Genomic DNA, 24,697 nt, shown 5'->3' with positions numbered 1-24,697 from the left:
GGGAACTTTAATCAAAACATAGTGTGGATAACTTAAATTAATAATAAATATGAGGAAGTCTGCAGATGCTAGAAATCTAAATCAACACACACATAATGCTGAAGGAACTCAGCAGGTCAGGGTATGGAAATGAATACACAACCAACGCAATCAACATTTCAGGTAAAAGACCAGAGTAGGGAATAGAAGAATAGGGGAGGGGGAAAGGGAACTTTTTTTAACTGGAAGGAGAAATTGATATTTATGCCATTGAGTTGCGAGCTGCTCAGGAAGACTATAAGGTGTTATTCCTCCACCCTGATGGTGGCCTCATTGAGACAAAAGAGGAGGCCATGGACTGATTTTCCTCAATCAATAATGTTTATTTAGGGACCAAATACAGAAAAGGCTATTCGCGTTATTGAAATATACAACATGAAAGGTGAGTAACACACACAAAATCCTGGAGGAACTCAGCAGGCCAGGCAGCATCTATGGAAAAGAGTACAGTCTATGTTTTGGGTTGACACCATTAAGCAGGATTGGAGAAGGGTATCAGTCCAAAACATCAACTATTTACTCTTCTTTATAGATGCTGCCTGGCCTGCTGGGTTCCTCCAGCATTTTGTGTTTGCTACTTGGATTTCCAGCATCTGCTGATTTTGTCTTGAATGTGAAAGGCTGACATATTATATTATTGCAAAAGGGCTTTTAGGAAAGTGTGACCGTAACATAATGAAACTTTAGAACAAGTTTTAACTTGATACAGTTTGCCCTGAAACTGGAGTATTAAATTTAAAGAAGGAAATGATGAAGGAAACATTGGGCTGCTGACCTGTGGTTGGTTGGGAAACACCCTTCCTATTTGTCGGTGGCTTTAATCAAAGCCTTTCACTGAGTGTACTTTTACCATTAACGTCAGCACTTGTTGTCTGAATGGAAGGGGTGTGCTGTGAATTGTCAGGATATTGTAATATGTTATTAACATGTCATTGGTGCCTTTAGAATTTTGCAGTACTACACATATTACAATTCATTTAAATGGATTTTACTTTTTGTTTTGAAAACTAATACTTTCTCAAAGAGGGGTATAAGTGAAATCCAAGAGTTATAGAGAAGTATAGCAAGCCCGTTGACCCATCTAGTCCATGCTGAGCCATGTAAACAGCCTACTCCAATTAATTTACACTAGGACCATGGCTCTCCAAACCCCTACCATCCATATACCTATCCAAACTTCTCTTAAGTATTGAAATTGAGCTTGCATACATCACTTGCACTGGCAGCTCATTCATTCCACACTCTCACAAACCTCTGAGTGAAGAAAGTTCCCCTCATGTTCTCCTTAAACTTTTCAACTTTCACCCGTAACCCATGACCTCTAGATGTAGTCACACCCAACCAAAATGTCTGCTTGTCTATACCCCTCATAATGTTGTATATCTTTGTCAAATCTCCCCCTCAATCTTCTACCATCCAGGGAATAGTCCTAATCTATTCAACCTTTCCTTATGTCAGGTCATTCAGTCCCAGCAACATCCTTGCAAATTTTCTCTATACTCTTTCAACCTTATTTACATCTTTCCTCTAGGTAGGTGGCCAAAACTGCACACAGTACTCCAAATTAGACTTTGCCAATGTCTTTGCCAACTTTAACATAGTATCCCATCTCCTGTACTCAGTAATTTGATTTATGAAGGCTAATGTGCCAAATCCTTTCTTGCTGGACCTATCTACCTGTGACGCCACTTTCAATGAATTATGTACCTGTATTCCCAGATCCCTTTGTTCTACCGCACTCTTCCGTGCCCTACCATTCACCGTGTAAGACCATTCTAGTTTATCCTACTGAAATGCAGTAGGATAAAAAACTTGTCTGCATTAAATTCCATCTTGCCAGTTTTGAGCCTCGTGTATACCTGTCTGGACACGCCCATCTGCTGACTGCTCCTGTGGCTCCTCCCACAGACCCCTGTATAAAGGCAATTGGGGCACTGCTCCTCCCTCAGTCTCCGAGATGCCGTGCTCCCTTTTTGCTTCTAATAAAAGCCTATCGTTCACTTCCTGTGTTACGAAGGATGAACACCTCTGATGGGCAGAAGGGTGCAGAGTTGCCAATGCCCCCCCCCCTTTTGGAGAATTGCAAATCACTACTATTTCGATGCTATTATCAAGGAAGTAAGAGAGATAAAAGGGACTCTGCCAGGGCAGTTGTTATTGATAACAGCTCATGAAAGTTAATGAGAGAGAGGCACAGCTAAGGTGGAATGTCTCATACCAACACAAGAGAGCAGACCCATTGATTACTGCTGTTGTCTTTTGGAGAAGGATTGTGTACTTGGTACTGTTCTATTCATTGAAACCTCTCAGGGGGCAACCAGAGTGGGCTGGTTTGATGGGTTACATCACCCTAACCTGATTGACACCTGAGACCCCGTGAGTGGGGATAAAATTGAGGTCTGGGGTGACACCCCTCAGATGCACCAGGAGAAACGCTAGTGAGCATCAGAACCCCCACGAGACAGGGTGGGAGATCGGAGACCGAACGAAGGGTCGGTAAATTTTAACTCACAGTGTTTTGTAGCAAGACCGGTGGAGGCTTGTGTGTGTGTCCACCCTTGCCTGGATGACGAGTCCACCATGGAAGAACAGTCTAGCTAAAGGACGGAGGGGTCATATGTGAATGGCCACAACAACAACGCATCGACGGATCAAAATCGTAAAGGAAAGTTGGCAAGATAATAGCTGTTATTGTTCACACGTTTTTTCTCTCTCTCTCTCTCCCTCTCTCGCTCTCTCTCTCTCTCTCTCTCTCTCTCTCTCTTTCTCTCTCTCTCTCTCTCTCAATTGAAACACCGCGACCAACAACTACCGCAGCCTGCATGAACTGAACTGAACTTTATATTTCCATCTGACAATTCATTATCCCCTAGACAACGATAGAGCTTGTTTCATTAGTGATTATTATGATACACACAACTTTAGGTTTAGTATTGCTAATGTATATTCTCTGTATTTTCGCATTGATACTATTTTGTATATTTTAGCTAATAAATATTGTTGAAAATAGTATCACCAGACTTCAACGGACACTTCTATCTTTGTTGGTAAGACACCCAGTTACGGGGTTTGTAACACCTGTCTCCAAGAGTTTTTGATGGTGCATCAAGCCCATTTTTCCAGCTGGTCCAGATCCTGCTGCAAGCTCCGATAGTCTTCTTTGCTGCCTATTACACCTCAGTCTTGGTGTCATCCACAAATTTGCTGATCCAGTTAACAACGTTATCATCCAGATCATTGATATAGATGACAAACAACAATGGACCTAGCACCAAACCCTGTGGCACTCCACCAGTCACAGGCCTTAAGACAGAAAGGAAGCTATCTACCACCAGTCTCTGGATTTTCCCACTAAGCCAATTCTAATCCAATTTACTACCTCACCTTCAATGCCAGGCAACTGACCAACCTCCATACAGGAGCTTACCAAATGCCTTCCTAAGGTCCATGCAGGCAACATCCACCTTGCCTTCATCAACTTTCTCGAAGAAATTTATAAGATTGGGTAGACACAACCTACCTGGCACAAATCCATGTTGACTAGCCCTAATCAGTTCTGATTTCTTGCTTAAATGTTCTCTTGTATTTTTTTATACTCCAAAAGTACTTCATTTATTCTTACCCATATGCAGTTCCTTTTATTTGTTTAACCAGGGACTCAGCATCACTTGTAAACCAAAGTTTCCTAAAGCTGTTATCTTTATTTTTTATTCTAACAGGCACATACAAGTGTTGTACTCTCAAAATTTCAATTTCAAAGGCTTCCCACTTATCAAGTACGCCTTTGCCAGAAAACAGCCTGTCCCATCCACACTTACCAGATCCTTTCTCATACCACCAAAAATAGCCTTTCCCTAATTTAGATATGAACCCGCAGACAAGACCTACTTTTTTCCATATTTACTTAGAAACTAATGGCATTGTGATCATGAGATACAAGGTGTTCCCCTACACCAACTTCTGTCACCTGTCCTGCCTCATTCCCTAACAGCAGATCGAGTATCACACACTCTATCATTGGGATCTCTACGCACTGATGAAGGAAACTTTCCTGAACACTTTTGACAAACTCTAGCCTGTCTAGTCCTTTTACAGTATGGGAGTCCCAGTCAGTATGTGGAAAGTTAAGATCACCTGCTATACCAACCTTATGTTTCTTGCAACAGGCTGTGATCTCTCTACAGATTTATTCCTCTAAATCCCATGGACTGTTGAGTCATCTGTAATATAGCCCTGGTAAGATGGCTAATGGGGCTTTTCTAGTTCTCAGTTCCTTTATACCTTTCTTTTTTCTCAGTTCCACCCATAACACCTCACTGGACAAGTTGTCCAGTCAGTCCTGACTGAACACTGCAGTGATATCTTTCCTGACTATTAATGCCACCCCTCCTCTTTTAAGAGGTGCCATTAACATGACTATATTGTCTGAGGTTAGGCAATGGCTCAGAATCAGAATCAGATTTACTATCACTGATATATATCTTGAAATGTATTGTTTTGTAGTACCAGTGTAGTACAAGATATAAAAATTACTAAGTTAGAGAAATAAATAAGTAGTGTAAAACAAAAGGAACAATGAGGTAATGTTAGGGTTCATGGACCACTCAGCAGTCTGACTGTGGAGGGGAAGAAGCAGTTGTTAAAATGTTGAATGCGGGTCTTTAAGGCTCCTGTGCCTCTTCCGTGATTTTAAGAGGTGCAATTAACAAGCCTATATTGTCTAAGGTTAGGCAATATCTTCAGAATCTTGAAGGCTCCTGTGCCTCTTCCATGGTGGCAGTAATGCCAAGAGGATATGTTCTGGGTGCTGAAGATATTTCATGGTGGATTCCACTTTCTTGAGGCACTACCTCTTGAAGATGTCCTCAGTATCAGGGAGGGTTGAGTCTGTGTTAGAATTAGTTAACTCTAAACCCTCTGTAGCATCCTCCTGACATTGAAGGCTCCACACCAGGCTCTGATGCAACCAGCAAGAACACTCACTACCCTACAATTATCAAAAAATGGAAGAGTCTTTGGTAACATATTAAATCTCCTAAAACTTTTAATGAAGTAAAGTTATTGTTGTGCCTTCTTTGTGATTACATCAATGTGTTGGGCTAAAGATAGATGCTCTAATGCATTGATGACCAGAAACTTGAGGTTATTCACCCTTTCCACAACTTACCCCTCAATGAGAATTGTGTGTGTTCTCCCGACTTCTTCTCCCTGAAGTCCACAATCAACTCTATGGTCTTGCTGATGAGTGCAAGATTACTGTTACAACATCACTCAACCAGCTGATGTATCTCACTCCTGTACACCTCTTCATTGTCATTTGAGATTTTGCCTCAGACAGTGGTGTAATCCGTACATTTATAAATGGCTTTTAAGCTACTCCTAACACAAAATTATGAACGTAGAGTCTGTAGAGCGCTGTATTGTCAGCAAAGGGATGTTAATATCAATCTGCACTGACTGTGGTCTTCCAATGAGGAAGTCAAGGATTTCAGTTGCAGAAGTAGGTAGAGGCTGTAAAGTTTCTTGATTTGTAGTGAGAGAATGATGGTGTTGAATATCAAGTTGTTCCAATCAATAAACAACGGCCTGATACATGTTTTGCTGTTGTCTAGGTGCTCCAAAGAAGAATTGAAAGCCAGTAAGGTTGCCTCCACTGTACGCCTGTTACACTGGCAGGCAAACTGGAGTGGATCCAGGAATCTGCTTAGGCAGGAGTTAATTCTATCCATGACCAAGTACTTAATTACAGTAAATGTGAGTATAACTGAGCGATAGTTGTTGAGGCAGCCTACCCTGCTCTCCCTGGGCACGAGTGCGATTGATGCCTGTTTTGCTGCAACTGGGAAGTCTGACCGAAGCTGTGAGAGAGTAAAGGTGTCCATGAACACTCCAGACAATTGGTTGGCACAAGTTATCGACACCCTGTCAGGTACACCATCGGAAACAACAGAAAATCTGCAGACGCTGGAAATCCAAACAACACACACAAAAACACACACAAAACTCAGCAGGCCAGGCAGCATCTTTGCAAAAGAGTACAAGCGGGACTGGGGTAAAAAAGATGAGGGATCGAGGTGGAGGGAGGGGTGGGAGAAACACAAGGCGATAGGTGAAACCGGGAGAAGGATGGATAAAGTGAAGAGCTGGGACTTTAATTGGTAAAAGAGATACAGGGCTGAAGAAGGGGGACTCTGATAGGTAGGACAGAAAGCCATGGAAGAAAGAATAGTGAGGAGGAGCACCAGAGGCAGGTGATGGGCAGGCAAGGAGACAAGGTGAGAGGGGGAAAAGAGAATGGTGAAGGAGTGTGGTGGAGGCCATTACTGGATGTTTGAGAAATTGATCTTCATACCATCAGGTTGGAGGCTACCCAGATGAATATAAGGTGACATTCCTCCAACCTGAGTGTGGCCACATCATGACAGTGGAAGAGCCATGGATAGACATATTGGAATGGAAATGGGAAGTGGAATTAAAATGGGTGGCCACAGAGAGATCCCACTTTTTCTAGCAGATGGAGCATAGGTGCTTGGTGAAGTAGTCTACCAATCTAAGTCAGTTCTCACCGATATACAGGAGGACCTACCAGAAGCACCAAACACAGTATACGACCCCAATAGACTCACAGATGAAGTTTCGCCTCACTTGGAAGGACTTTCTGGAGCCCTGAAAGGTCGTAAGAGGAGGAGGTGTAGGTTCAGGTGCAGGTGTAGCCCTTGTTCCATTTGCAAGGATAAGGGCCAGAAGGGAGATCAATGGGGAGGGACAAATAGACAAGAGAGGTACAGAAGGAGCAATCCCTGTGGAAAGCAGGAAGTGGAGCAGGAGGGAAAGATGTGCTTGTGAAGGGATCCCTTTGGAGATGGCGGAAGTTCCGGAGAATTATGTGCTGGATGCAGAGGCTGCTGGGGTGGTAGATGAGGACAAGAGGAACCCTATCCCTGGTAGGGTTGCAGGAGGTTGGGGTGAGAGCAGACGTGCATGAAATGAAAGAAGTGGGAAGGAAGCATTGATCGTGGTGGAAGGGAAGACCTTTCTGTGAAGAAAGAGGACATCTCCTTCATTCAGGGATGAAAAGCCTCATCCTGAGAGCAGATGCGAGGAATTGAGAGAAGGGGATGGCGTTTTTGCAAGTAACAGGGTGGGTGGAGGTATAGTCCAGGTAGCTGTGAGAGTCCATGGGTTTGTAATAGATATCAATAGGTAAGTTGCCTCCAGGGATAGAGAGATCAAGAAAGAGGAGGTGTGGTGTCAGGAATGGACTAGGTAAATTTGAGGACATGTTTGAGATTGGTGGCAAAGTGGATGAAGTTGAAGAGTTCTGCATGGGTGCAGAAAGCAGCACCAATGAGTCATCAGTGTAGCATAAGGGATGTGGGGGACAGCTATCAGTATAGGCTTGGCACATAGACTGTTCCACATAGCCAACAAACAGGCTGGCATAACTGCAACCCATGTGAGTGCCCATGGCTACACCTTTTGTCTGAAGGAAGTGGAGGACCCAAAGGGAAAATTATTAAGAGTGAAGATGGTTTCTGCTAGGTGGAGGAGAGTGGTGGTGGAGTGGAACTGGTTGGTTCTGGTGTCCAGTAAGAAACAGAGAGCTTTAACGCCTTTTTGGTAGGGGATGGAGGTGTATAGGGACTGGACATCCATGGTGAAAATAAGATGCTCTGGGCCAGGGAACTTGAAATCATTTAAAAGATCTTGAGTGTGTGAAGTATCATGGATGTAGGTAGTAAGGGTCTGAACTAGGGGTAATAAAACAGAGTTGAGGTATGTCGATATGAGCTCAGTGCGGCAGGAACTAGCTGAAACAATGGACCTGCCTGGACAAGGGGGTTTGTGAATCTTAGGTAGGGATAGAAATGGGAGATGCAGGTGTATGGGAACTATGAGGTTGGTGGCAGTGGATGGGAGATCCCAGAGCTAACAAAATCAGTGTTGGTGGGGAAGAAAATAACCTGGTGCTCCTTAGCAGGGTCCTGTTCGAGGGTAAGTTAGGGGAGGTGTCTGAGAGTTGTTGCTCAGCAAGAGGTCAGTAAACCAGACTACTACAGACCCCCTTCCCTCATCTGCGGGTGTGATGGTGAAGTTAGGATTGGTGCAGAGGGATTGGAGAGCAGAACATTCGGAAGAAGTGAGGTTGGAATTGGAAAGAAAGTGTGTTGAAGTCAAGGTGCTTGATGTCCTGTTGGTAGTTGGCGATGAATAGTTCCAGAGTAGGCACAAGACCAGGGTGGAGTGTCCAGGAAGAGGAGGATGGTTGAAGATGGGAGAAGTGGTCATCGGTGCAGGGTGGCAAGTCCTTGGCAAAGAAATTGGCTCGGAGACGGAGGCGGAGGAAGAAGAGCTCAGCATCATGGCGGGCTGAGAACTCACTGATGTGTAGGCACATGGAGACAAAGGTGAAGCTGTTACCGAGGACAGAATGTTCTACCTCAGAGAGGGGAAGGTTGGAGGGGATGGTGTAAACCCAGCATAGGTGAGAGCTGGGACCAGAGGGGGAAAGGGGGTTGGTAGTGTCTGAGAGGAATGGAGGTGTGAGGTGTTCTGGAGAGGTGGGGTAAGAGAAAGATGGAGTTTCTGAGGGCCCAAGAGCTGGTGGTGGGACCTGAGAGAGGCGGGGTTGCAGAATGTTGGTGGGGGAAGGGGAGATGAAGGTTCCAGTGGCAGCGCATGAAGACCTGGCCTCGAGGTCAAGGCTGGAGTCAGAGTTGGAGGTTGCACAACTGGCTCTTTGGAAGTGTCTGAGGTTGTTGGTACACCATCAGAGCAAGGATTCATCCTCATAAAGGAAATTCTGAGACAGAGATTACAGGGTTGCCAGATGCTGTGGGGATTAGCATAGATATGTTGTTACTCTCCCTTTCAAAGTGTGCATAAAGGTGCTGAGCTCACTGGGGAGTGAAGCAACACCGCCAATTATGCTGTTAGTTTTCACCTTAGAGGAAGTAGTGGCTTGGAAATATTCCACAGCTCTCATACATCCAACTGAGTCTCTAATTTTCATGTAATTCCCTGTTTGGTCTCATGATGCCCTGGACTTCTTTTAGAGTTCTCGGTCACTGGTCTTGAACATCACAGATCTAGACCTCAGCAAACAAAGGAACTCCTGGGTTTATCCCAGGCTTCTGTTTTGGGAAAGACTCAGTATGTTTTCAAAGATACACAAGTGTTGATGAAGACTGTGACAGCTGGAACATATTCATTCAGAACCGAGCGCTAATCTATAAATATGGTCCAATCCACTGATTCAAAGCAGTCCCAAAAGCACTTGGCAACTTTACCTCCCTTGATATGCCTTGACAGTTAGCTATTTTTTCCATGAGCCAGAGAATCAGGCTATTTGGTTTTCATCAAGGTATCATGTTATAAGCTGCTCAAATATTATACAGGTGGAGATTTACAGCATGAAGCATGCTTATTTTCTGAAAAGAATTTAAAGAATTCAATTGAAGTAGTCAAACACAGAAATAGAGATTTAAACTAGCATTTTCCTTTCCAGAGCTAATACACACCAAATCACATAGCAGTATCAACCTTGCACTCAATGTCAGTAAGACCAAAGAGCTGATTGTGGACTTCAGGAAGTGTGAGACGAGGGAACACAAACCAATCCTCATAGAGGGTTCCAAAGTGGAAAGACTGAGCAATTTCAAATTGCTGGGTATCAATATCTCTAAGGACCTAACCTGGACACAACATACTGATGCAGCTATAAAGAAAGCAAAACAGTGGCTATATTTCATTAGAAGTTTGACGAGATTTGGTTTGTCAACTAAAACACTCAAAAACTTCTACAATTACACTTATCACCATCTGGTGTGGGCAGGGGGCTACTGCACAAGATCGAAATAAGTTGCAGAAACTTCTAAAATTATTCCGCTCTATCACGGGTACCAGTTTCCGTGGTATCCAAGGCATCTTCAAGGAGCGGTGCCTTAGGAAAGCGACGTCCATCATCAAGGATCTCCATCACCCAGGACATGCCGCCTTCACTCGGTTACCATAGGGACGGACGGTACAGATGCCTGAAGGCACACACTCAGTGATTCAGGAACAGCTTCTTCCCCTCTGCCATCCCACTTCTAATGAACATTACCTCGCTACTTTTTAATTTATATTATTTTGCTCCACCTATATTAACATAACTATTTAATGGATACATATACTTAGAATAACTCAGTTTTTTATCATTTATTTCATTATACTGTTGCTGTAAGGTTAACACATTTCACAACATATGCCGGTGATATTAAACCTGATTCTGATTCCAGGTTACCCACAGTGTTTCAGAGGTCCACACTGTGAAACTAATTAAGGAAAAGAATCTACTGCCTATTGATCTCTACATTAAAATAACAGGCAGACGAGCATGACACAAAATATTCAGATTTTGTCATCCACGATTGACAGCAGTCATTTCTAGGCAGAACTAATTTTTACAATGTAAAAGATTTAAAATCTTAAAAATGATTTTAATTTCACTGAAGCTATTTATGATTTCCACTGCGATTAATTACAGGGCAATGGCATTGCTTTTAATTATTTCTTGATCAATTTTCCAAATTCCTTCAACCTGCCTCTTTCTGAAAGCACTGAATAATGTTGAGGTTGTATTTTAGGTGCCCTGGTCCTTCAGCATGTGGCTATTTCACAGGCAAGATGAAGATTAGTGCACACTGCTTATTTAATAAATGAAGTTACTGCAGCATTCATCTTCTCTGCATGGTGAAGGCATATGCATTCCAACAGCAGTCTGCAGCAAAAAGTGCTCATCTGTTTTGTTTTAACTGGCTCAGTGATATGACCGAGATAAAATTTAAAAGCGCACTCTCAGATGCTGAACATATAAAATAAAAGCAGAAAAAAAGCCAAAAAGCAGGTCAGGTAGCAGCTGTGGTAAGCGAAACACAATTAACATTAAACATTTACAGTCTATCTCTTTCTACAGAAGTTGCCCAGTTTTCTGAGAATTTCTTGCATCTTTTGATTTTATTTCATTAATGTGAAACCTAACTTAGTAATATCAAAGAATAGCATAATAAAGAAATATCTTTGTCAAACTTACAATAAAACAACATATTTGTTTTTACTTTTTCCTCAAATCACTGGAATGTGTACGTCTGTCTTGAAACCCACATTGAATATGCAAACACCTTTTTACAAGGTGGTGCATTCTAATTTATAAACATTTATTTATTGAGATACAACGCGGAATAGGCCCATCCAGCCCTTCAGTAATTTTGCCAGTCACTTTGAATCATTCACACTTATTCATTAACCCTTCAGACACTGAAATGACTGACTTTATTTCACTATTTAATCCTTTCTTGATTATGAAGGGCCTCTGTTATATTTCATACTTTCATATGGCACAGAAGGTCATTGGGCCTACTAAATCTATACCAGCTCTCAGTGCACTCACATTCATTTTGGTGTAATTTCCCTGTATTCTGTTCTCTCTCACATGCTTATTAGCTCCACCCTGAATCTTCCGTCACCACTTACACCAGAAGCAATATACAGCATTCAACAAATTTACCAGGGTGTCATTGCAAATTAGAAAGAATTCAGAGCACCTGCAGAAAAACACATTTGGGTATTTCGATTACATTAGATTCAACTTCATTGTCAGTGTGCCGAGTACAGATACAAAGCCAAATGAAATGCTGTTAGCATCTAACTAGAAATGCAAAGAATAGTGTTATTTACAAAATAACTGCAACTAAAAAGTAAGTGCTACAGAACACAAATATAAAAGTACTGAGACAGTACAATATGGGTGCAATACTGCTTAGTGCTGTGATGCGAGGTTCAGCAGGGTCACAGCCTCAGGGAAGAAGTTCTTCCTGTGCCTCGTGTTGGAGCGGAGTCTCCTGTAGCACCTACCGGATGGGAGGAGAGTATGCGCAGAATGCTGAAACTCCACACAGACTGCTTAAGGCGATCTTCAGTCAAAGGAGATCAACACCAGCCTCTCCATTTAATTCACATCATTGTAATTTCCCAGTCCTGGAATCATTCCAGCAATCCCGTATGCAACACCGAGGCTGAACTTTTGCTTTCAAGACCTTCCTTCCAGCAGACTTACAAAGGTCCAAAGAGAAAAATCAGATATCTGGAAAACTTGAATCATTTTCTTTTACAATTTCTCTTTTAAACTGTAATGGCATTGGGTTTGCTATCTGTGAATTTCCAAACTCTATTGAAGATGGTAATCCCTATCCAATATGGATAACCTTGTTCACACTCACTAAAGGGAGGTTATACTGTAACCATCTACTCTTCAAAGGCCAGATCACATCCCTGTTTATCCTCCACAGTGAACTTAGCTGCCAATACCCACTATTTGAGTGGTGGGTCACCCAACCCTACCAAGGAGCAGATATGACCAGTCAACAAAGTAGCTTCAACACAGTTCATTTATTTTTACATGTGTATTTCAATAACCATCTAACCATATAACAATTACAGCATGGAAACAGGCCATCTCGGCCCTTCTAGTCCATGCTTACTCTCACCTAGCCCCACTGACTCGTACTCAGCCCATAACCCTCCATTCCTTTCCTGTCCATATACTTATCCAATCTTACTTTAAATGACAATACCGAACCTGCCTCTACCAACTCTACTGGAAGCTGGTTCCACACAGCTACCACTGATAAGATTCAGATGTAGATAAGATTCTGAAAACACATTTAAAATTCACAAAGATTTTCTATCTTATGAAAGATTTCCAAATTACAAACAACTTCTAAAACACTAAGGATTTCCAAAACACAGGCACAATTCCTGTAAAATAAAATCATATACCAATGTGTGCAGATGATCACGTTGTCCATCAGAGAAGCTGAATGCAGAGGAATGGATTCTAATCAGCCCGACTTTCTGTCATTGTTCTCATCGTTCCTTGACCATTCCTAACAAGCCTGACTGCTCCCTAACATTGACACTGTCTTTGGTATTTGTTGACTTCACCTGCATCTGATGCTATTTTTTAGTTACCTTTGTCAGGATGCTGAATACACTGTTTAGTTAAGCTGAAGTAGACCCCATTGTTTTTTCTTGATTAAATAATGCGCCAACAAAGACCCTGGTGTTCACCCGACCACCCCCACACCTCATCGGGCATGGATAGTGAATGTTCATCAGAAAACAGAAGTAAGTTATATAATAGAGCAAACTGCTACGTGATTCATTTTACACAGCAACACACATAAAATGCTGGTGGAACACAGCAGGCCAGGCAGCATCTATAGGGAGAAGCGCTGTCAACATTTCGGGCCAAAACCCTTCGTCTGGACTAACTGAAAGGAAAGATAGTAAGAGATTTGAAAGTAGTGGGGGGAGGGGGAAATGCGAAATGATAGGAGAAGACCGGAGGTGGTGGGATGAAGCTAAGAGCTGGAAAGGTGATTGGCGAAAGTGATACAGAGCTGGAGAAGGGAAAAGATCATGGGACGGGAGGCCTCAGGAGAAAGAAAGGATGTGGGAGAGCACCAGAGGGAGATGGAGAACAGGCAAACAACTTAATATGTCAGAGATGGGGTAAGAAGGGGAGGAGGGGCATTAACGGAAGTTAGAGAAGCCAATGTTCATGCCATCAGGTTGGAGGCTACCCAGCCAGTAGAGAAAGGTGTTGTTCCTCCAACCTGAGTTTGGATTCATTTTGACAATAGAGGAGGCCATGGATAGACATATCAGAATGGGAATGGAACATGGAATTAAAATGTGTGGCCATTGGGGGATCTTGCTTTCTCTGGCAGACCGAGCGTAGGTGTTCAGCGAAACGGTCTCTCAGTCTGCGTCGGGTATCACCAATACATAAAAGGCCACACGGGGAGCACCGGACGCAGTATACCACACCAGCTGACTCACAGGTGAAGTGTCGCCTCACCTGGAAGGACTGTCTTGGGCCCTGAATGGTGGTGAGGGAGGAAGCGTAAGGGCAGGTTAGCACTTGTTCCATTTACAAGGATAAGTGCCAGAAGGGAGATCAGTGGGAAGGGATGGGGTGGGGGGGGGTGGGGGGGACGAGTGGACAAGGGAGTCGCGTAGGGAGCGATCCCTGCGAAAAGCAGAAAGAGGGGTGGAGGGAAAAATGTGTTTGGTAGTGGGATCCCGTTGGAGGTGGCGGAAGTTACGGAGAATTATACGTTGGACCTGGAGGCTGGTGGGGTGGTAGGTAAGGACAATGGGAACCCTATCCCGAGTGGGGTGGTAGGTAAGGACAATGGGAACCTTATCCGCCACCTCCAACGGGATCCCACTACCAAAATAGGGTTCCCCTTCTCCTTACCTACCACCCCACCAGCCTCCAGATCCAACATATAATTCTCCGTAACTTCCACCACCTCCAACGGGATCCCACTACCAAACACCTTTTTCCCTCCAACCCTTTCTGCTTTCCGCGGGGATCGCTCCCTACGCGACTCCCTTGTCCACTCGTCCCCCCCATCCCTTCCCACCGATCTCCCTCCTGGCACTTCCCCTTGTAAATAGAACAAGTGCTACACCTGCCCTTACACTTCCTCCCTCACCACCATTCAGGGCCCCAGACAGTCCTTCCAGGTGAGTCAGCTGGTGTGGTATACTGCATCCGGTGCTCCCAGTGTGGCCTTTTATATATTGGTGAGACCCGACGCAGACTGGGAGACCGTTTCGCTGAACACCTACGCTCGGTCCGCCAGAAAAAGCAGGATCTCCCAGTGGCCACACATTTTAATTCCACGTTCCATTCTCATTCTGATATGTCTATCCATGTCCTCCTCTACTGTCAAAATGAATCCAAACTCAGGTTGGAGGAACAACACCTTATATACTGGCTGGGTAGCCTCCAACCTGATGGCATGAACATTGACTTCTCTAACTTCCATTAATGCCCCTCTTCCCCTTCTTACCCCATCCCTGACATATTTAGTCATTTACCTGTTCTCCATCTCCCTCTGGTGCTCCCCCACATCCTTTCTTTCTCCTGAGGCCTCCCGTCCCATGATCTTTTCCCTTCTCCAGCTCTGTATCACTTTCACCAATCACCTTTCCAGCTCTTAGCTTCATCCCACCCCCTCCGGTCTTCTCCTATCATTTTGCATTTCCCCCTCCTCCCACTACTTTCAAATTTCTTACTATCTTTCCTTTCGGTTAGTCCTGACGAAGGGTCTCGGCCCGAAACGTCGACAGCGCTTCTCCCTATAGATGCTGCCTGGTCTGCTGCATTCCACCAGCATTTTGTGTGTGTTGTTGTTTGAATTTCCAGCATCTGCAGATTTCCTCGTGTTTGCTCACATGATTCAATTTATTTGCCAATTTCTGATTAATTAGCTTTTCAAATTATTGATTCATTTTACTGAATAATTTAGTGAAGCTCCCTGTGCCTAGATAAAAATGTTCACCTTTAAAATTCATCGGTTTTGTGTACACAATAGACAATAGACAGTAGGTGCAGGAGTAGGCCATTCGGCCCTTCTAGCCAGCACCGCCATTCACTGTGATCATGGCTGATCATACACAATCTGTACCCCGTTCCTGCCCTCTCCTTATATCCCTTGACCCCGCTATCTATAAGAGCTCTATCTAACTCTCTCTTGAATGCATCCATAGACTTGGCCTCCACTGCCTTCTGGGGCAGAGCATTCCAAATATCCACCGCTCTCTGGGTGAAAAAGTTTTTCCGCATCTCTGTTCTAAATAGCCTACCCCTTATTCTTAAACTGTGGCCTCTAGTTCTGGACTCACCCATCAGCGGGAACATGCTTCCTGCCTCCAGCGTGTCCAATCCCTTAATAATCTTATATGTTTCAATGAGATCCCCTCTCATCCTTCTAAATTCCAGTGTAGTACTGACCCATTTTGGACTACAGCAACAGCTGGTTTTGAAAGGTTATTTTCCATAGATTTTCAATATATTGTAATAATACTTTAGAATCCAAATGGTAATAACAGAAGAAACAAACTAAATAGCAATTAAGTATCAATTGTGCTCTGCGTATTACAGGGATCTATGTGCCTGTTGTAAGTAATTTTTTCCATTATACTTTCTTGCCGTATTTGTGCACATGACAATAAATTTGACAATTTGTTTTGACTTGGAACAAGATACTCCTGAACTCTTGGACAGTTAAACAAAGGGGTTAGTAAGTACATAAATTTTGATGTCAGTCTGCCAAAGTCTATTTATAAACTTGGTGATGTAATCAGGTAAAGTGTCATAAAGGAAAACTCAAGGAGGTCACACGATATATTTCCTTGTTTTAAAAAAAATTCCCAACTCTACGAGTACAGTATATAAACAGGTTGACAAAAGATCAAAACCATCAGATCACAGCACAACCATCAAGTCAACAAGTTCCATAGGCAAGCTACCTGGTAAACCAATAACCAGCAATGAACAAACTCCAGCAACTTGCCTCGGTAGCCATGCTTTCAATGATCATACTCAGCACGTTCAGTGACTCAGTATCAGCTGGTAAGTCCTAAAGCTGCTTCTTTATTCATTATTACAAATCAGATTTTACAATTATATTGACTAGTATTACATGCATACCATTGTTTTTTATTCTTCCAGTTACACATGCAGATTGCTGCCTCAATTATTCAAAGCATCGATTGCCACGGAAATTAATCTCTGGTTACTTGGAGCAAAATTCCAATGAAATGTGTGAAATAGATGCAATTATGTAAGTACAACATAATATATTGCATATGACTTTGTAGAACTAAACTTATTAGATTTTTCAATCAATTGATTTAAATATCTTACAGACTCTATACCATCAGAGGAAGAGCAGTGTGTGTAGATCCTGATCAGCCCTGGGTGAAGAGAACACTGTTTTTTTTGAGGTAAGAGCACAGCTTTAAGCATTCAGCAAATGCGTTGACCTGTTACAATGAGAAAGCTATAGTGATGTTCTGAATGTATAGTGACAACAATTAAGACAAGGGTAGCATCCACTATCAGATTTCCATATGTATATCTTAAAAATGTAATTTTCTTCACCAAATTGCTATAAAATGCACAAATTTTTCAGTGATTTTTAGTATTTAGAGAAAAAAACATTCACACTTTAAATGATTTTTCTTTTTATTACATTTGATTATTTGAAACTTATTGTTCCTCTTTTCTTCCAGCAAAAAACTGGAAACCCTGTCGAATCATTGAGCTGCATCTTGAGAAAAAAAGTTATCTGCATTAGATGGATGATTCTGACAAAACCTCCTGCATAGTATCTATGCACAGACAAAATGTTTGTTAAAACTGATGTAACTCACAATTGATGTGAAAAATGTTTTATCGTATGTTCCACTGAACATGGTAAAGTAACTTAATTGTGGAGCCTTATTTATTTTCTGTTACATTCTGCTAATATCAAGTTAAATGCAATTAATATTGTTATAATTATCTGTATATTTATTTGTTACTTTCTAGTCATATTTATTGGAAAGTGTAACTTAAGTAGGAATATTTCTAAGTTTAAATATAACCTTGTTAATTGACACTTCTGTTTAAATTAAATAAATTATGTGAATGAATAATAAAGAGAATTATTTCAATTTCTTTTTCTTCTGTAATTTTTTATGCATTATGTTAGCCTCTCTTATAAAAACATTTGATGCAAAGTTGGCACAAGTGTACATACTATGTGTCTCAGCACCAACATGACTGCAGCATCATCAGGCATGAGGAGGAAACAAATAGGATTGATTTGATCAAATGCTGAAGGTTTCCAGATTGAGAATCAGAATCAGGTTTCATATCATTGGCATATGTTATGACATTTCTTGCTTTGCAGCCGCAGTACAGTGCAATACATAATAAAACAACTATTAAAATACTCAAAGAAATATACATTACAAATTAAATTAAATAAGTCATACAAACAGAGAGAAAAAATAGTGTTCATGGGTTCATTGTCTGATGGCAGAGTGGAAGAAGCTGTTGCTAAAGTGTTGAGTGTGTGTGTTCATTCTCCTGTACCTCCTACCCGATGGTGGCAATGAGGAGAGGGTACTCCATATCCTGGATGATGCAGTCCTTCATGATGGATGCCTCCTTTTTGGGGCATCACCTTTTGAAAATGTCTTCAAAGCTAGAGAGGCTTGTGTGCATGCTGGAGTTGTCAAGGTTTGAAGCTTTATGTACGGCAGCTTTTACTCAACCTGTGCAGTGGTCCCTCCATACCAGAGGGTGAAGCAACCAATTATAATGCTCCCCATTTGTAGAAATTTACCAGAGTCTTTGGTGACATACCAAATGTCCTCAAACTCTTTCAACAAATGTGAAATATAGCCACTCTCATGCCTTCTTTGCAATTGCCTCAATATGTTGGACTCGGAATAGATATTCATCCTTTCCACTTCTGATCCCTCGATGAGGACCAATGTATATTTCCTTGACATCCCCTTCCACATTCTACAATCAATTCCTTGGTCTTCCTGACATAGAGTGCAAGGATGAGTTAATAATTCCAATTCATCCAGATTAAACTGATGTCATGTTCACCAGATATATTGGAATTTCTTGCTTGCTTACAGTGTAAACAGTATACATGGACACAATAAATACAATAATAAATATAGTAACAAGCGCAGAAACAATGCAACAGTGCTGACCGTAGTAACACAAAGTGATATAACAGAAGCGGGAGAACTAAGTATTTATGTTTGTGCCAGCATCACCAGTGATCTGAAAGAGATGATTGATTCAAAAATCAATTGATTCAGAAAATAGATCTCACGCTCATATGATATAGGTGCAAAAAGAGGCTATTCAGCCCATCAGGTTTACTCTACCATTCCATCATGGCTGATTTATGACCATTCTCAGCCCCATTCTCCTGCCTTCTTCCCATAACCTTTGACATCCCTACAAATCGAGAACATATAAACCTCTGCTTTAAATATACCTAATGACCTGGTCTCCACAGCCATCTGAAGCAGTGAATTCCACAGATTTACTACCCTCTGGCTAAAGAAATTCCTCCTCATCCCTGTTCTTAAGAGACATCCATCTATTCTGAGGCTGTGCTTGTTTCATTTCTGCCAAAGGAAAGAATTAAACAATGAAAAGGAGCATTTAATCTTTCCACTACTTGTTATATTCTGTAACTCCAGAATATTAAGTTAATTTAAAGGAAAAGATGGGAGTCCAAAATGTGAGTCTAATTTTGTGTCTTACCTCAGAGAAGCATACACATATCATGTGGTGGTGTGATGACATACAGATAATCTGCAGTGCATTATGTAAACAACAAAGAATGCTTAATCAAACAATATATTTACAATATTACTAAAATATTAAATATATAACACTTCTCCCTGTATATCTATAAGCTATAACTCTATTTAGAATGTATGTCAACTATATACAGAGCATACTATTACATACAATAACTATACAAATGTCTAAGGTGTAGTAGATTTTAAATGATCCCATTCAGACCATCCGATGAAAGATTTGATCACTGTGGAGGATTTCTTACCCTTGTGGAATAACACCTTTCTGACAAGGGAGGTCACAGTTCATGAGACATGTGGCTGTGAAAACAATCTCAGGTTCCGTGGTGCTTGTAGGAGTTGACTCTGAGACTGATGGAGTTGACTCTGAGACTGATGAAATTGGTGCTGACAGCTCTGGGTATCTTTCCTCTCACTCACTTTTCTTATTCTGGTTTGGGAATTTTGATCTTGGGAAGGCAGTTCACTGGAATGTTCTCTTATTAATCCTTCAATTGCTCCCTTTACAATCTGTTCTCAGATGGTTTATTCATCCACAACATCATCCGATGAATCCTCTGTGTCATATCTCCAATGACTCCTTTAATTATTCTCCTTCCATTCATCCAGCTGAGCTTTAGTCTTTGCATCTACTTTTACAAGCAGATTTTTGTCTTCCTTTTGAAGTTCATGCAATAACCTTAATGCACGCAGAGTCGATTCTGGCCTGCTGAATTCCTCCAGCATTTCATGTGTGTTGTTTGGATTCCCAGCATCAGCTGATTTTCACTTATTTGTGACCTTTAAACCTGCATTGGTCTGGTGTATGAGAGCCCCTGCCACAACAGTAACACAACTTGTTTGACCAGGCACACTTCTGTTTAGACATTGCAATTTTGCTTTCACTCACTTTCATTCTTGACTGCAAATCAATTGCACCTCAGTCTGCTGCCTCCATTGATACAGCAATTTCAACTGCTCTTTTAAACATAACACGTGTTCCAGCCATTTTTGAATGATTTGTTGTAAGATTCCACGAACTAAACGATCTCATCATTAAGCCCAACTGACAATGCTCAGACACTTCACTTCAACCATGTAAGCTGAAATGGATTCCCCTTCCTTTTGATTCCACCACGAAACCTAAAACATTCTGCAATCAACAATTGTTTATACTCTGCACTACTTTCTACAATGTCAGCAAAGCTCAGTCGGCTGATATGATGGGAGAAGTTAAACTTTGAAGCAAACTGTATGTCTTAAACTCAATGCACTCAACAAAACTGGTGCTTCATTTTCAGATCAAACACGAGGAAATCTGCAGATGCTGGAAATTCAAACAACAACACACACAAAATGCTGGTGGAACACAGCAGGCTAAGCAGCACCTATAGGTAGAAGCGCTGTCGACGTTTTGGGCCGAGACCCTTCATCAGGACTAACCGAAAGGAAAGATCGTAAGAGATTTGAAAGTAGTGGGGGGAGGGGGAAATGCGAAATGATCGACATATTTAGTTGCTTGCCTGTTCTCCATCTCCCTCTGGTGCTCCACCACCCTTTCTTTCTCCAGAGGCCTCTCGTCCCATGATCCTTTCCCTTCTCCAGCTCTGTATCACTTTCGCCAATCACCTTTCCAGCTCTTAGCTTCATCCCACCCCCGCCAGTCTTCTCCTATCATTTCGCATTTCCCCCTCCCCCCACTACTTTCAAATCTCTTACGATCTTTCCTTTCAATTACTCCTGACGAAGGGTTTTGGCCCGAAACATCGACAGCGCTTCTCCCTATAGATGCTGCCTAGTGTGCTGTGTTCTACCAGCATTTTGTGTGTGGTACTCAATTTTCATTGGTTATTTCATTTGCTTTGAAATTAGCTCAGTGTACATGAGCCAGTTATCCAATAGAACAATCTTTCCAATGTAGTCAGCCATTTCTGCTCTTTTTTATGTTGCTACCACCTGGTATACATTGTAAATGAACCTGTGAACTCCACTGCTTTCTACCTTTATTTTAACTTAACTATCTGTGTACATGCTGAGCTGAGCTGTTTTTTTCACTCACCATTCCTCATTGAACACATTTAAAACACATTTCATCTGTATACAAAGTAATTTTATGTGACTTTAGTCCTATGCCTGGAGCAGATATTTTGGGGTCTCGCCGAATAGCCTCAGCCAATGACTCGATCACTAGTGTGAAAAGTAGCGGTGATAAAGGGCAGCCCTGCCGGCAACCCCTCAGAATACTAAAATTATCCAACCCAATATCATTAGTGAGAATCACAGCCAAAGGGTCATTATAAAGAAGCTTAAAATTATTGCCCAAACCAAATCGTTCTAAAGTGTTAAAAAAAAGATGCAGCCATTCTACATGATCAAAGGCCTTTTCTGCATCTAAGGAAACAACCAAGTTGTCCACTGCCTGTTGTTGACATGCCTGAATCGCATTAAGTAATCTTCTGATATTGTTAGATGATCTACAACTAAAATTCTGCAGATTCTAGAAATTCAAAGCAACACACACAAAATGCTGGAGGAACTCAGCAGGCCAGGCAGCATCTGTGGGAAAGAATACTGCTGATGTTTCATGCTGAGACCCTTCATCAGGACTGGAAAATAAGATGAGGATTCAGAGCAAGAAAGTGGAGGGAGGGGAGGAAGACCCACAAGGTGATAGGTGAAACCAAGAGGGGTGATGTAAAAAGCTGGGAGATCGATTAGTGAAAGATACAGGGCTGGAGAAGGGGGAATCTGATAGGAGAGGACAGAAGGCCATTAAATAAAGGAAAGGAGAATGAGCACCAGAGGGAGGTGATGGGCAGGTAAGGAGATAAGGTGAGAGAGAGAAATGGGAATGGAGAATGGTAAAAGGGGGTATTACTGGAAGTAACAAAAACCGATGTTAGTGCCATCAGGTTGGAGGCTACCCAGATGGACTATAAGTTGTTGCTCCTCCGGCTTGAGTGTGGCCTCATCACAACAGTGGAGGAGGCCATAGACTGCCATGTCGGAATGGGAATGGGAAGTGGAATTAAAATGAGTGGCCACTGGGAGATCCCGCTTTACCTGCCACACAGAGAGTAGGTTCACAGCGATGTGTTCTCCCAATCAGCGTTGGATCTCCCCGATATAGTGGAGGCTACAGCAGGAGCACCGGATACAGAGGATGACCACAACAGATGCAGAGGTGAAGAGTCGCCTCATGTGGAAGGTCTGTTTGGGGCCCTGAATAGTAGTCACAGAGGAGGTGCAGGGACAGATGTAACCCTTCTTCAACTTGCAAGGATAAGTACTAGGAGGGAGATCTGTGGGGAAGGACAAATGGACAAGGGAGTCATGTAGGGATTAATGTAGGGAGCACTTCCTGCTTCCCTGTGGAAAGCAGGAAGTGGGGGGGGGGGAAATTACACTGCATATGGCAGAAGTTACGAAGAATCATGTGCTGGACACAGAGACTGGTGGTAGGTAGGAGAAGACAAGAGGAAAACTATCCCTGGTGGGGAGTGGGAGGACGGGTTCAGGTTGGACATGCGTGAAGTAGAAGAGATGCGGTTGAGGACAGTATTGATGGGGGAGGAAGGAAGCCCCTTTCTTTGAAGAAGGACGGTATCTCCTTAGCTCTGGACATGATCTTTCATTCATCTGTTCTTTTTTTGTAGCTGCCTATTTTGTTTTGAATTCTCATACCCATTTTCTCTTTTTTAACCACACTTTTAGGCACAACATTTGGGATTACAACTACTAACCATATCAGCATGTTTTAGCATTTTTGCACTCTATGTATTTATCTATTGTCAATCACTTTCAACCTGTGTTCCCCAGGTTTCTTTCTCAACTTCAAATAATCCTTACTTTACTTCAGATGCTGTGTGGTATTTGATAGCTTAAACTGACAGAAGTGTTCTATAGCAAGTTTAAATGGCCAATTGCAACTCCAGGATATCGCTTCTTTTGTAGACTCCTTTTCATTGGATCAAGTACTTACATACATGTTAACACAGAGAAGTGTTGCCTTCTGTTGTCATGGCTGTCCCGGACATATTTTACCAAAAGCAAGGACATCACATAATCTGCGCTGCTCCAGTCAGGCAGAACGTTTATTAAAAGCTTTTGATGGATTCAACTGCAAGAACTAGATTTTTCTTGAATCTTGAACCTTGAAACATACCAGATCACTATTTCTCAAGCATTGATCTAGAAATTAAGCTAGCAATTTACATCTGATCTGTAATTTTTATGTTGTGTGTGCCTAAATATGTAGAAATTTGATTGTTGGCACAGTTAGTAGTAATAATCTGAAATGTTTTGCCTGAAAGCATGGTTGGTACAGATTCAAGTGTGGTATTAAAAAGAGAAGATTGTTAAATTAAATAGAGAAGCTATGAAGAAAGAGCAACTGAATGAAAATTTGGGTTTTGAATTGAACAATATACAGAAGATTTTGTCAGTAAATTCAATGGTTGGGCCATCCTAATGAAATCCTATTTTAATTTGTCGTTTTGCCCATGCAAAACCGCTGAACTAATTGACTTTGCTCAGTCAAGTAGAAAATCTATAGAACTGAATCAATTCTCAATATTGAGGCATTAATTTAGCAAGAGGAACCAAATACAAATTCCTACCCATTTATTTTTTTATCCTTTTGAGTTGGTCAGGGATCATCTGGAGTTAGGAAATCATGCTCAGCGTAATTATGGATAAAATAAAATGAGACCCAGTCATCAGGAAATAAAACCCTCACACAACTTAACTTCAACTGATATATTCTGGCTGGTGAAACCAGTCATTCTGATTGTGTCCTGTTGAAACTACATAGGGAAAGACAATAGACAGATGTTACTGCCATTAACATATTGTTAAATGTGCATCCCCCTCACTTAATGCACAGTTCAGTTCAGGTCACATTTGTCACTTAACCTGGTTAGGTGAATATTCATGGCGCCATTCTTCAACACTACAGCAAAATGGGCACACTTACAGTGTCTGGCTTTTAGAACAGACACCAGTAGTGAATATTCCAACTTTCAGCTAGTTGGGGTATGCTGCCATTGTAAGTTTGTAATTCTGTAACTTTATTTGACTGTATTCAGTATGTGAATTTGGTGATTATAACAATGAAATCAGTAGTTGCTTGTGTTGAAGTGTAAAACATTGTGTCAGGAGAGTAAGATTTATATGATCATAAAACCATAAGATGTAAGAGCAGATTTAAACCATTTGGCCCATTGACTTTGCTCTGCCATTTCATCTGGCTGATCCAATTTTCCACTCACCTTCATTCTCCTGCCTTTGCCCCGTATCCCTTCACACCCTGACCAATCAAGAATCTACCAACCTCTGACTTAAATATACATGAGGACCTGGCCTCCACAGCTGCCTGTGACAAGGAATTCCACAGGTTCACCACTCTGCCTTTAGAAATTCCTCCTCATCTCCATTCTAG

At 41.9% G+C, this 24,697-nt stretch overlaps 1 protein-coding gene and 1 long non-coding RNA gene across 4 annotated transcripts in view; one reads left to right on the top strand and one right to left on the bottom strand.

Moving 5' to 3' along the window:
* Positions 1 to 24,697, bottom strand: part of LOC132380261 (uncharacterized) — a 280,768-nt gene that overhangs the window by 97,590 nt on the left and 158,481 nt on the right. The window lies entirely within an intron of this gene.
* LOC132405038 (C-C motif chemokine 20-like) lies at positions 16,306 to 17,520 on the top strand. Its single transcript, XM_059989748.1, has 4 exons — positions 16,306 to 16,510; positions 16,610 to 16,721; positions 16,807 to 16,884; positions 17,173 to 17,520. The coding sequence occupies exons 1-4, from the start codon at positions 16,429 to 16,431 to the stop codon at positions 17,201 to 17,203; spliced, it is 303 nt and encodes a 100-aa protein (XP_059845731.1). The 5' UTR covers positions 16,306 to 16,428; the 3' UTR covers positions 17,204 to 17,520.

The sequence above is a fragment of the Hypanus sabinus genome, chromosome 2, assembly GCF_030144855.1.
Source record: "Hypanus sabinus isolate sHypSab1 chromosome 2, sHypSab1.hap1, whole genome shotgun sequence".
NCBI classification, from domain to species: Eukaryota; Metazoa; Chordata; class Chondrichthyes; order Myliobatiformes; family Dasyatidae; genus Hypanus; species Hypanus sabinus.
The sequence above is the reverse complement of the archived record's forward strand: the minus strand, read 5'-3'. Positions and strand labels throughout refer to the sequence as shown.

Excerpts from the sequence above, each read along its gene's own strand:
- LOC132405038 (XM_059989748.1), top strand. The coding sequence starts at position 16,429 with ATGAACAAACTCCAGCAACTTGCCTCGGTAGCCATGCTTTCAATGATC. Across the intron at positions 16,511-16,609 it reads CAGTGACTCAGTATCAGCTG|TTACACATGCAGATTGCTGC; the intron begins GTAAGTCCTAAA and ends TTATTCTTCCAG. Across the intron at positions 16,885-17,172 it reads AGAACACTGTTTTTTTTGAG|CAAAAAACTGGAAACCCTGT; the intron begins GTAAGAGCACAG and ends CTTTTCTTCCAG.